General features: G+C 38.7%; 1 protein-coding gene across 1 annotated transcript in view; it reads right to left on the bottom strand.

Moving 5' to 3' along the window:
• LOC117480627 (zinc finger protein 236-like) overlaps window positions 1–14,590 on the bottom strand; it is a 53,057-nt gene that overhangs the window by 4,789 nt on the left and 33,678 nt on the right. The window contains 8 exon segments of the mRNA XM_034128006.1: window positions 2,418–2,547; window positions 5,232–5,426; window positions 6,285–6,404; window positions 6,508–6,665; window positions 9,530–9,688; window positions 10,467–10,658; window positions 10,738–10,954; window positions 12,681–12,826. Of these exon segments, the coding sequence (XP_033983897.1) occupies window positions 2,418–2,547; window positions 5,232–5,426; window positions 6,285–6,404; window positions 6,508–6,665; window positions 9,530–9,688; window positions 10,467–10,658; window positions 10,738–10,954; window positions 12,681–12,826 (1,317 nt within the window).

The following is a 14,590-nucleotide window of genomic DNA, read 5'->3' as shown; positions in this document are numbered from 1 at the left end:
ATTTATTTATGTAGATTTTGAGTGTGTCACATTGTATTTATTTATGGGGTCCCAATCACTGCCCCTTAACATTTCAAGCAATAGAGTGCCACAGTGACGCGTCCTAAAACCCGGAAGTAAACTCCTTCCGGTTCCTTCGACAAAAAAGCAATGCAATTTCTCCATAGGATTTTGGAAAATAGCTCGAAATAAGGTCTGTGGTTGACACACATTTAAGAGACGGATCACGTTTTGTTCAGTCGGATAATCTCCACATGTCTACCCTACTTTTATAATTTTCCAATCATAAATCTAGTCACCAGAAGCAAAATGCTAACGTTATGCTATAAACGAACTACAGCAGGGTCGCTGCTTCAACGTCACGCCAACTTAAGATCCATATTCAAAAATACAGATTCAAAATTGTACAAGTTGAAGCGTTTGTTTTAACAGTTTGCAAGAGGCAGGGACTTGCTTTCAAGCAGAACACGGGGAAAAACAAACTGTTTACACCGAACACGTAAACACCGGGAGTGTTTAAGTGTTCGGTGTAATGACGTACAACGGCCTCGACAACTTCTGTAGCAACCCAGTCTCACGGCATTTCGTGTTATAGTCACGAAATTAATTGAATCTATTGATTCGTGTTCACCAACACGATTTTCCCATTTTTCTCGTGTCACACAAAAGCAATGTATTTCTATTGGTAGTATGTTTCGTGCCTGCACCACGTCTTTTTGTCTGGTCGGGTCTTGGAATACCAGAAGCTGTGTCGTTCATAAAAAAAAATGTCTTACTCAATATCTTACCCTAAGCCTAACCCTATCCCTTTTATTTGAAATTGTATAATGTCGGAGTTTTTTTGCCGTCAACGAGGAAAAGAAATGGGGCTCAGAGACTCAGAATACTGAAATCTGTATTCTTTGTCATCTTTTTTTCCTTCTAATTTGTTATTATTTGGTGCAGGCACGAAACATACTACCAATAGAAATACATTGCTTCTAAAATCGTTCTGTGTCAGAATACTGAAATCTGTATTTTTTTTTTATCTGTTTTTCCTTCTAATTTGTTATTATTTACATTGCTTTTAAAATCGTTCTGTGTGACACGAAAGAAATGGCGAAATCGTGTTGGTGAACATGAATCAATAGATTAATTTCGTGACTATAACACGAAATGCCGTGAGACTGTGTTGTCTGTAGTCCTATTCAGCCACATGTTAACAACTATCCTTTTTCAGACATGTAAACTCTTCAAAAATCACCAGTGGGGTCACTGCTGATGTATTTAATGTCGTAGAACAAAACGTGATCTGTCTCTTCAATTTGTGTCAACCACAGACCTTATTTCGAGCTATTTTCCAAAATCCTATGGAGAAATGACATTGCTTTTTGGCGAAGGAACCGGAAGTGGTAAAATGCTAACTTACTTCCGGGTTTTAGGACGCGTCACTGTGGCACTCTATACCATGTCACCAGTCTTTCTTGCGCAAGCTAGCTTTACTTTTCACAAATTGTAGCAATTTAGTCCTTGTTAGCTAAAGCAACACAAATGTAAAGTAATTCCTAATCAGGCTAGCTGTTTCTGTAAATAAATACAGCATATAACTAACTTAACCATTGTTTAACTTACCAAGGCTGCTGGTAAGTGCTACTCACCCAGCTGACTAACTTGCTAGTACGCGTGGTCAGTTCACCCATTTAAGAGCTAGTGTTAGCATTGTTAGCTAGCTTCTAGTAACAACAGAAAAAGAGTTGCATTTCACAGAGTTGTGTCACCTCTTAGAAATTACATGAAATGCTGTCAAATTTAATATTTAGTTGAGCAGCGAGCTGTTGCTGCTGCTAACACTAGCTCAGATATAACCATGTTTACAATGAAACCTAGCGAGTTAGCCAGCTAAAAAGGTTGCATGTTCTAAGTTATGTGTCTGTGGGCTAATTGCTAAAAAAGAAGCTAACTACATAATTTTGGATACATGTTGATTTTATTTGCCTCACTGTGATTGACAGATAAAATAGGTGGCCAAATATTTGGAATGCACCTACGGCCTGCTTGTAAAGTTCCTACATTACTAGAAATTACGTTACGTTTAATTTGTATATTTTATGATGTCATCATGCAACTATTTACATACACCATATTGTATAAAAAACATTAAAAAATGAAGACAAGTCTATCTTAACTGACTCTAATTACCTTTATCATTAACTATTTTTAAAGTGGAAACTATCTCATCAATAAGCATTTAAATCAATTTTATTAAAAATCTTTCTATGAAGGCTGATTTAATGACTATGGAACTGAAGAGACATCACTATCCATATTAAACTCAACATTAAAACAGAAGGGGACAGTAAGATAATCATATAATCAAATACAATTTAGATGTTGGTAATGAATATGCACCGTGCAAATGTGTTCCCTTAGCCTCTTACCTGTGTGTGTTCGGTTGTGTCTCTCCAGCTGGCTGCGCTTGGCGAAGGCCTTCACGCAGGAAGAGCAGTTAAAGACTCTGGGTTTCTGGGAGCTGGGTGAGGGGCCCGGCTGGTGCACTCGTTCATGTTCCTGTAGACAGATCCAAAAATTAATTTCACAGTTTAAAGTCTGGCACACAAAGTCCTTCTACTGCATAGGATAGAACAGAGATGTTTTCCTGGCAGAAAATCACAGGTTCTTTGAACCACAGAGACATATTCTGGAAGGTCTGGACGCAATCATTCCTAAAGAGACATTGAATTTTTTTCTGTCGTGTTTCCTAATTGTTTCAGGCTTAAGATTGTAATTGTTGGGATACCTAGCATATCTTTGTGGATCAAGAGGTCAGAACAGGTAAAACTGCTATACACTTTGGTACTGTGTTGTAAAACTAAAATGGTTATATAACTATATTGACACTTGAATTTAACTGAACAAGCGAAACAGCAAATATTTGCCAGACCCAGCATCTAAAAAAATGCAAGCAATGATGCTTATTTCAGCCATGTATGATAGGTAACTTAATATATTTGATGTTTTGGACAATTGGATATTACAATGTGTTGTCATTTTCTGAAATGATATGCACAAAAAAACGGATTGATATAATCAGCAGATCAGTAGTTTTTGAGACTGATACATACTACATAAAAAACTGGCATTGGTACTACCTTCTAATAGTTACATTAAGAAGATGCCAGGTCTAAACCCATTAATGGTCATTTTTTCTCAAGGACTATAAAAAACTGAGAATCCGGCAGTAGTTGTTCAGACCCTCGGAACGGTCTTTCAGTGAATAAACTGGTCCTTTTCAATCGGAGAATTATTCAGAAAAAATAATATCTTGGTTCACACTGAATTATGAAATTCATGAAGGACTGAAAGAGAAGAGACGTTCCCAGAATATTTATGTTAAGACTGAACCACAGCGTTGGTCTGTATTCAGCACTGATACTTTGCAACACAAAGCCACCGTAAATTGGAAATATGGCAAGTGTATGAGGAGATAAGAAAGTCTAGAAGGAGAGTGGCTCATTACAGAGGGGTGTTTGTTTAAAGTGCCCCTGGTTAGTTCAGGAAAAACATTAGGACAACAAAAAAAAGAGAAGTTTCTATTGCAAAGTAAGGCTAATCCTCATTCTTCATACTCACAGAAAATTGGTATTTCAGGGTCATAGACTGAATAAAACAAGCTTTGCCATTGATTTGTGGATTATGGCTTTGAACCTGTCTATCACCTGCAGCATACCCTGCTTTATCGTCTATTTCACTCTAAATGGGAAAATAATTTACAAAAAAACATCATTCTGTATAGAAGATGACTTCTTATCATAATGTCATTTGGAAAACCTTTTTTCAAAGTAATAAATAGAGTGGGAAGTAGGGTGATTTTCTTCATTGTCTTTTCTTTGCAACCAGCGTCGCCGCCCCATGCTGGCAACTAGATGAGTTGTGGAAGAGGTTGCTTTTTGGTCAAGTAGTCATTTTAAAGCAATACTTCAACAATTTATTTACTTTATATTGCTTTCCTGGACAGAAATAATTGAGAGGAGGAAAACAACCTGTCTGTATGTTAAACATAAAGCTAAAGCAGCCGCTGTATAGCTTAGCTTAGCATAAACCACGGAGCAAGCCAGGATAGCAGTCTCCCACTGCTTCCAGTTGTATGCTATAATACTCTTCTCATCTCATCAAGAAAAAGTTTCAAAATGTTAAACTATTCCTTTAAAACGTAAAATGGAACATAAAAAAGTTTCATACCTAAAATAAACTGTACATGTCATCGACAAATAACAAAGATAGTATTTTTAAGTTACTAATTAATTGTGAAAGTCTCTTTACTTTACATTATGTTATTTATCAAAGTAGCTGATGGCCCAACCCTCCATTTATCTGGCTGTGAAGGCTGTATGGGGGAAATAATACATTTCCTTCCCTGCGCAAGTCTACTGATTCTCCCAACCAATCTAGTGATGGGCCTATCAGTCAATTATAAAAACGTTATCATTAAATATTTATCCCGTGTTCTCAAAATTATAAAGCCAGAGTTTTGGGTTGTCTGGCTATAATTAAATGGCAAATTGTTATACACAGACCAACAAAATGTAAAATAACAGCACTACCAATTTGGCTTTCTCACCTCTGGGCTTTTATAAAAAGCCGAATTCAGCATCTGAGTTCTTGTTGAGACTAATGAGCAGCCTGGGGATCTGGAGAGGATATAGCTCGGTCACTCTGACACCCACATAATGTCTGTGTCATTACTTTCAGAAAAGATAATTACTGTTCAGCATGCAGAGGCACATTTACAGAAGTGAAAGCCTTAGGCTCAATGGCCTTTAGTTAGAAATATTACTTATGGTAAGCAAAGGCTTGTGAAAGAAGTCCCATCCTCTTTCTCCCTTTTTCCTCCTGATCTGAGAGCGCCGTCATTTATGTGCATGAGTGTCTCAAACACAGATGCAAGAGGATCGTCAGAAAAGAGAAGCACACATGCTCCTCTTCCTAACTCCGCTGCTAAGCACCTCTCAGTTTAAGTGTTTTGTTTTGACATTGAGAGTGGAAGACTATCTGAAATGCTACTCAACAAATAACTATTTTTTTCCCCTTCATATTGTGAGATAGCACTCATTTTCCAGCCTGAAATGGAAGCGCTGACTAACATTCAAAGGTGATTTCCCCACCAATGAAATCTGCAGTTGTATTTATTCATACAAAAAGCTGAAATATTGAATAAGTAGCGACTATCATTTAGACATACAAATTGTTTTTACCTTCAGGTGCGTAGCTCGCTTGAAGGCCTTGTTACAGAGAGTGCAGACGTGACAGCGGTCCTTGCCGTGAGCTTGTCTGCAGTGCCGCCGCAGTGTGTTGGCATTCTGGAAAACCTCATTGCAGTAGTAACATTGGTTCCGAGTATCAGCCTCCATCTGGCCATCCTTCCCACCCTTATGGCCATCGTCAGTAATCTGGATCAACGCACAAAGATTAGTGAATAACATATTTACAATTACTCTGAAAACTCACAACTACACAAGCATTGTGAAAGTATCTATTAGCATTTTACAGTTTTTAAGAGAGTACCTCTCTTCTCATACACCAGGTTCCTTTGACAAAAACTGTGATTTTATCTTGCAGAACATAGGAGCTGCTGGTCTACTGCTGCCTTAGTCTGTTTGTGGTACTGTGTGACTTTGGTGTTTCAAAGGGTACAGACTCAAAGTCACACAGTAACACAAATAAATAAACAATTGATGCAGCAGTAGACCAGATACTTCTGGCTGTTTTCTTTAGCAGGAGGGGGCTTTGAAAAGAGCATAGATGGATTTAACTGCTTCAGTTCCCTCTCTGAAAGGTTAGGAGGCCAACCTATTTCAAATATAGTGTACATTAAAATTATTATTATTATTTTGTTAGGTGGCACTTTCTTTAATGTGACTAAAATATGTTTTGCTGTTGCCATTTTCCACAGCATTACATTGCTTAGTTTTCTTGCTGGTACTCCTTTGGGTTTACCGACATCGATCCACTGACTACATATAAGTATCTCATACCAACTATCCCTTTTACAACCTTAAACTAATGGTGCATACTTCACTTGGAAAGTTTGTGAGATTGATTCATGTGTTTTTTATATCTTCGAGGCAGCCCTTGATTCATGTAAGTAATAACAATCTACTGGTAGAAACTTGCATAAGATAGTGATCCATCATAGTAAATTATCGTGTTGCCCTTTTAAGCATTTGCTCAATTCATCTACCTACTTCCAACTTAGTTTGACAGTTTCTCCCTGGGTAGCAAACTACACAAAAGACAAACACACTCACATTGTATCCATTGTCAGACGCTCCGTTTGTGGATTGGGAATGGTGGCTGACCAGTATAACCTGCTGGCCTGAGCTGGTTGGCTGTCCTGGGTCATTCAGCACTGAAGGAAAGGTCTGACCCTAAAGTTCAAAAGGTATTCTAGTAAGGCAACTGACAAACTACATGATGAAAGTTTGGTGATGACACATTAGTGTTGTGCATTGTTCATGTGTCCACATTTACCTGCGTATTAAGGTTTAGAGTGACACCTTCCAGCATACCCTGAGCATCTGCCAGGGTCAGGGTAACGCTGTCATCACCTGCCACGCCTCCTGGTGACATCACTAGGCTCTGGGACACGGCACTATGCGATAGGGTGGTGCTACATGGCAGGCTAGAGACTGATAAGTGAGAGATAGACAGCATAATTAGAGTTCAAAGACAGAACAGTGGGTGTGTTTTTGAATGTGAAGCAGCAGCACATCAGTTTAATTATTCCAATAATTGTTGGTAGTACATTGTATTTGTTGAAGCCAGATGGGTACCAAAACCCTTAGCTAACTGACTGAAAATAATAAAGACATATTCATAATGTTGAGCCAGGGAGGCAGTTACCGGTGAATATATCTAGTCGATATTGGATTTTATAGGAAGGCCACTATGTGCCCCATATACAGTTTATCAGTCAGAGCAAAGGTTGAAATACATTAACATACAGAGTGACTGGAATGCTCGAGTCTAATCAACAAAAGCAGAGATGCTCTCTGTGTCTCTGCGGAGCGGTGAGAACATTTTCCACTTGAGTTGAGAGGGGAGGGTAATGAAGAGGTATGAGAGACCAGAAATGTGATTAAGCTTCCAGGTGAAAAGCAATCAAGTAAACAGAACAATCAGGAGGCCATCTCTGAGAAAACAAATCATATTCGCTCACTTCAGAGCACACAATCGCTTTACTTTCATATCACACATTGGTTTGCAACATTTGCATAAGTGACTATTATTCACATATAGTTTTCAAACTCTGAATGCACATCTTCTTGATTAATGCCTATACATTATACCTATATTTGTACTTCATCATACTAGTTTTATAGCACTAAAATTGTGCATGCAACACAGATTATGGTCCAAATAAAAAATCAGGGTGTGTTGTTTATAGGCTTCTATGCCCACAGCAAGTCATTAATTATCTTCCATCTGTCGTTCCACGAACAACTGATTTTCCAAGTGTTTCTTTTAGTATACAAAAATCATCTTTTAGGGTTGTATTGTTTTCTAGCAGTTTTTACAATTGTGATTTATAGAGAAAACAATGTGTGCGGCTGCTTTAAAATGAAGTGAAAACGTTAGCATGCAATTCATTCTGAATAACAGATTCTTTCCTGGAAAATGTAGCTTAATCCTCTGTCATTTTATATTTGTGTTATGTATGTAGCCACAATATATATGTATTACAGGGTTCAAATACAAAAACAGTCCGCATGAAACAATAAATTATTAACTAGAGAGGTTATCTAACTCAATTGTTAGTGTCAATTAGTTAGCTTGCTAACACTGGTGCTGGCCAATGGTAGGGTTTTTGGCTGACAAAATCGACGCTTGCCAGCTAGAAATGAGAGGACTTTTTGTCTCGTTACTGTGTTAACTAATATACCCAGAAATGGTATGAAAATGAATATGAATTTCGAGTGGTAAATGTACCACAATTGTATACAGCTGTTGCGTACAAGTTAGAAAGCTTTACAAGCTAAACAACAGCCGCTAAGCTGGTCGTAAATATGTGAAAAATCAAGTTTAAGTACCAATACATAATCACTGAATTAACTTTTAATCTGACATTTTGTGTCAATTTTCCATTTAAGCGGTTGTGACATTTCTGTGAAATTTGCGGACCAGGACGAGCCTTACTGAACCTTCTGACATACACTTTGATGACTCCACCATGGGAGGTCACGCCATGCCATTTCATCAAAAGGGCATTCATCTGGAGACTGTTTGAGCTTCTCCATCAATGCTTTAGTATTATTCTGGGATCTATCACTAGGACTTGGACTACAGTTACCCTTATGTTGGTGCTATTCAGTTCAGTGGTTATATGTCCTTTGTAGTTGAAGCAGCGACAGATTCTGTGATCTCTACTCTTTACCTGTAATATCTGACAGACAGAAAAGGCTTGTGCTGAATTAGATGTATAAGGTTAGCAGTACTTGGGCTATTGCAATCCATTGTTTGTTTTTCAATCCAGCAAGAGTGGACTGGAGACTGGGGGCGATTGCAATAGGGGTAAATACACAAAGATGTCCTCTCACTGGGGTACAATTCAACCATTTCTGCTCAAGTGGCTTATCTTGGTGATATCTGCACAACAGCTAGCAGGGAATATCCTATTTTGTTGCCATGTTTCTGACTTAAAGGGGTGTCCCTGAGTCAAGTGGTGTTATGAGTGAGTAGAGCAGGTTACTAACGATGGCTTGATGCAGGTCAAAGATGGATTTGTGGGCATTTATAAAACTCAAAGAGGAGTGAAAGTTTGTGGAACAAAGTGAACTAAAAGAGATTGGTTTCTTTGTAACCATGGACGGCATATCAAACAAATGTTGCCTTGAGGAGATGAAGTATAATATTTTAAGGGAAGGGATGCCATCAGATGGTAATTAAATTAAATTATAACTTAATTAATATACCCCTGGGACGAAGCAAAATTCTTCAGGTAGTGGCAGGCATATTTCACTCCTGATTCATTATAAGGGAGATGGTGTTGCACATTGTTTTAAAAATTCAAGCACAGTAACTAAACCAAAAACTGGCCAACCCTATATCAGCTTCTATCATCCCATCAACATGTTTATTATTATTATATTAATGCAGTTGCAGAGTACAAAACTCCTTAACAGCAATCGATGTACATTGTCACTATGTTTATTTAATCATTTGTTCATTTTAACTTTGACAATACGCTCATGGAAGTAGCTATTGTTTGTTTCCTTGTGTGTATGTAATTGCAACGGCAAAATAATACAAGCAACAGAATAGAAGGGATGGTGCATGGTGCATGGTTGACAGTGAATTCCAAGATAGGGACAAAAGGGAAGAACATTTATCAATGTGTGTGTTATTGGAAGCCTACCAGTCCTGTTAGCGCCAGCAACTTATGTTACCATTGAAACCTACTGTCAGAAAATGAAGTCCTTTGATACACTGACTAATTAACTAAGTTGAGATGTAGTTACACCTAATCACACGACAAACACGTAGAGGTCCTAACCTGCCATTCCAGAGTTGGCGGGGATCTGAGGTAGGAGGTGTTCATTGATGATAGTCAGGGTTGTGCTGTTGGGCTGGCTGTTGAGTGGCGATGAGAGCCTGATGCTGCCGTTCATCTCCACTCCATTACAGTGGCTGTGTTGGGAGAGCAGATCCTGGCCTGCATAAATACGGAGAAGAAAATGTTTTAGTATTTTTTTCTATATCAGGTTAGGATAGGATGTGGATTTTTTTACAGTAAATTTGTGGAAGAAGCTTATTGTTGTTAAGTATAGTTCCCACAGATGATAACAAAACAGACATTTCTAATACAGAGGGAAAAGCACATGAAACATTTTGCATTGTGATCTTCTTTTCCACTGCCTCTATGTGCTGAAAAAACGCTCCCCTCATTGTTTTCAGGAAGAAAAAATAATACTATAAATAACAATGGTTTGCTATCTCCTTAATCTGTGAACCCAATCCAGTAAATATATCAGAATGCTGAATGAAACACAGTCCAAGTAATAACTGAGAGGAAATACTCGGACTGTACCACCATGCTGGCAGGAAATGATCTACAGTGACTCTGGAGAGGCTCAGAAAAACAATGTACAGCCACAACTAATATCAACGCTGTGGATACAATGTATATCCCCGGCTGATATACGAGAGGCTTTGTACTAGAGATGATGTACAGGAAGAAATTGGTTTGTGAAGAGCCTCTATCGCTCATAACTCCTAACATTGTTGCTTTTAATCTGATCTGGGAATCGGGGTCGGCTGTGAGTTATTATTGCGCTTGCTATATGTCTCTCCTGCGTGCAAGAGTATGGCCTGAGTGAGGAAATCAATAAATGCATTACACCTCAAAGGGATTTCTATCTCATCTGTTGGTTTGTTATGGATAGCATGTTTCTGCACTAGCTTACTGAACACAGAATGTTTTTCGACCATACCTGATATGGTGAGCGTGATCTCCTGAGGGTTTCCTGCTGCATTGCTGGAGCTGGAAGCTGAAGCGTGGGCATGAACCTGTGCCAGGGCTTGAGACAGGCTGGAGTTGTTGATGGTCAGCGTGATCTCCTGACCGCCGGGGCCTCCGGATACCAGCCCCGAGCTGCTTATGACATGGCTAAGTTCCTGAGAACCTGTAGAAACCATAACAAGGTCAGTTATACAGGTCCAAACAGAGAGCTACTTGTTCTGTTTCCAGGCTGCCAAACAAACCTGTAGCATCATGCTCAGAGAGGCTGGCCTGTGAGAGGGTGGAGGGCTGCAGGGCCAGGCTGGTCAGTGGGTGGAGGACCACATTGGCAGACACCGAGGGGTCGGAGGTAGACATGAGCTGGCTGCCAGAGTGGGAGATGAGGCTTGCGTCAACACTCAGGGGTTGAGAGAGGAGACCGCCTTGTTGAAAGGTCTGCTGCAGGAGGGCATGGTCGATCTGAAATAGAAAGTATTACTTTCGATCAGATGGAAAGAGAACAGAGTAGCAGGTAGAAATGTATATCAAACAGACACAGCGAAAACACAAGAGGGTTGCTTTTTGAAAACTGTTTCGGGGTTATTAAGTAAAGTTTCCTCCCTTTGATATTTTTTCACAACTTTAATCTGTGATCTGAAACATACTCCAAGAATGAAGATGAAAATGTGTAATAAAATGCTTAGCCTGCGTACTTCTTCTGACCCCTCCTATGCATATATATTTTTAGGGAGGGTACTTTGAATCTTTTCTAGGGTGAATGTTTGTACGGAAGGCATGAGGTAAGTGAGAAAACTAAATTCTCTTCCCACAGTTGAAAACATAAAAAAAATGTATATGACACACGACAGAAAAGTATAAAAGGGCCCCTTTAAGGCATGAGGGTAGAATTGTTTCAGATTTAGAGAATTAACCACCATTTTCCCCCCCTTGCCTCAAGTTTCTGAGAGAAAAAAAACGTTGTTTCACCATTTAGATGGAGCCCATGAGAAACAACACTATCTGACACAGAATCCAATATCAACATTCAGCTAGCCATAAAAAAACGAATTGGATTGGAACCCTAGTGTGCACATCAGGTGTGTCAATACTACATTTTCTATTACTTTTACAGCAAAATGGACAACTCATCATGGGCTTTATGTAAAGAAGCTCTGTTGAATCTTATTTGGTGCTCATTTGGGATTGCACGATCCTACGCTAGATTGCTTATACCCTCACTATCAACTTTATGGACTTCTAGAATGGTGAAGCTAAGCCCTGGACAAACCATCATTAGCAAATACATTATATTGCAAAACAGCTGCAGAAAAAAGCAACTCACTTATGGTTGTTGAAATCCTCCTAACACATCATTGCTGTATACGTTTAGTGAATACATTCCCACACAAAACAAACACTGTTGGTAATGACTAATTAATTGTGAATTTAAGTGAATTTTTTTTTAGGATGACTTTCAACATCTGTCCAGGGACTACAGATGAAAAATAGCCTGTTGGCTAACTCTGGCGCATTTACAGTAATGTCAATCAATGTGCACTGTCCCTGTCAAATAAATAAATAAATACATTTAAAAAGGGTGGTTTGACATATCTAATTGTGTAATGAAATGAACAAATACTCTAGCCCAAAAATATAGCTGATGAATAAACACGTCCAAAAACCATTTTTGCAAACACTATGTAATTAATGAAATGGTTGGTACAAAATGATATTGCGCCCCAAGTCGACTGCTGAAATTGTGCTCGGCTCATTTAAAGGAAATTAAGAAAAGGCAAGGTTTGATGTAGAAGGCGTATAATTAAAATGAGTTTAGCACTCAAAATGAAATCATGCAGTAAATTCCATATTTGATTAATTAAAAACAAAAGTAAGAATAATGAGGCAGGATGTGTCCATAGAATAACATGTACTTAAAACTTTTCTGACCTATAAACTGTTTCTTTATCAATATTATGTAACTATTACACAATTTATTTTTGGTTCATAAAAGCATGTATTTTAGAAAAATTCTATGACAAGGAGACTACTACTCGTAGTTGCTCCTCTGGGATATTTGATTCCCCTCAATAGGAAATAACTGCAGGGTAAAATGTTCTCAATCAACATGTATAACATCTTCCTAAGCATCAAGGGGATGACCCACATGGAAAATTACACATGCTATTCAGTAGTATTTGTGTGTAACCTGTAGTGTGATGTTGTTGATGTTGCTGGCGTCGATGCCAGAGATCTGCACGTTGGGGCACACCAGGTTGGCAGGCGTCAGCTGCAGGTGGATGCCATCCAGCGTGGTGAGGCCATCTGGGAGGGACACCGTCAGGTCTCCTGCAGCTACACACACACACACACACACACACACACACACACACACACACACACACACACACACACACACACACACACACACACACACACACACACACACACACACACACACACACACACACACACACACACACACACACCACACACACACACACACACACACACACACACACACACACACACACACACACACACACACACACACACACACACACACACACACACACACACACACACACACACACACACACACACACACACACACACACACACACACACACACATTTTTGTCATTCTATTTGACTGATACAACTGCTTCATTTATTTTAATATTTCTTATCCGTGTTTATAGGATTTCCTGTTGTTTTTTAACTCAGCTATATTGTCAACAAGGTATATTCCTCTATATATTTCCAAGCTTGAGAAAACTATGGTATGTAAATATGCACATTTTTCAATAAATGTTGGCTGAACCTTCCACTAAAGGAATAGATAGAAATCAATAATCTGGAATTCTGAAAATCCTTTTTCTACAATGCTTTATCTAATTTCCTTCAACAATTTTATATTCCTTAACATCCAGACCATTTTATCAACATTTTACAGAGGACACAAAGCCAGACTTATAGTGTGAACTCATGTTTCAAAACCCTAAGTACTGTACTTGAATGTTGTTATTCTTATAGCATGGATGTTTTATCTGCCTCAATAAATGCAGCTAAGATGAATATAAACATCATAAACATCCTCTTTGGAAAAAAACATGGTTACACTGAAAGTGATAAAGCACCTTTCATCTCCCAACACTGGCCATGTCATTCATCTTGGCCGGAGCAAATGGCAAATGATTACAAAGCAAGCATTTCAAGTAAAGCGTTTCATCTACACGCACAAACCTTGGTATCATCAGCGTGACATTACGATTAGAGTAAGTGCCAAATGTCAATAAAATGTGTTGTTGGGTCATCCATTACACATAGTGACTAATACAATTCAGTGACTCCACTTTTATGGTGTTGGGTCATTCTATCCCCACAAAATGATGCCTGCAGACCATGGTTTGCTTTGAGTAAATAAAATAAATTCTCTGTAAAAAACAGACAGCTGATTTCCAGACTACTTCTTACTCTGCTCTAAACTATTGCAGTAAAACGATGCATTTGGTCTTCATATCTACAACTCTGCATGATTATGTAAAGTACTATATTTAACAATGTATAGTTGTCAATCGCTTTGTGTTGCCAATATTTGATCATATTTGAACAGATTCCAAACTTTCTTGGTTGCCTATTACAGCCTGTAGGCTAATTTCAATGTAGGAGACTCGTGACTCGGGACGCCTCTCTAACCCACGGTTCGAGCTAATGTAGCAAAATACTGTCTTGAGTGGACACAAACTAATTTATCCACACTCTTGGGTATCTGTTGGTAAATTAGTAAGCTTTCCATTAGCAAATTACCTTATCAGTTAAGGTTACAAAACAATCTATGCAAGGTTGTGCAGCTAGCTGGGTAGATTAAGCTTACTTGTTAGCTAACGTTATCGCTAGCACCACACTTTCTGAGTTGATATGTTAGTTGGCCAGCGAAATTACTTAACAAGATAACGTGATTCATCATACTAACAAAGCAAAGCTCATAACTAATCATTTATTTGTACTAGCCAAGCGCAATGCATGGCAGGGGTGGCCAACTAGCTAACTGTAACCTAAGCTAAGGTTAGCAGTATAGCTGTACCTTAGCTATACATTATGAATCTGGCATTTGCAA

Source organism: Trematomus bernacchii, unplaced genomic scaffold, assembly GCF_902827165.1.
Source record: "Trematomus bernacchii unplaced genomic scaffold, fTreBer1.1, whole genome shotgun sequence".
NCBI classification, from domain to species: Eukaryota; Metazoa; Chordata; class Actinopteri; order Perciformes; family Nototheniidae; genus Trematomus; species Trematomus bernacchii.
This window is presented reverse-complemented; position numbering and strand designations above follow the sequence as displayed.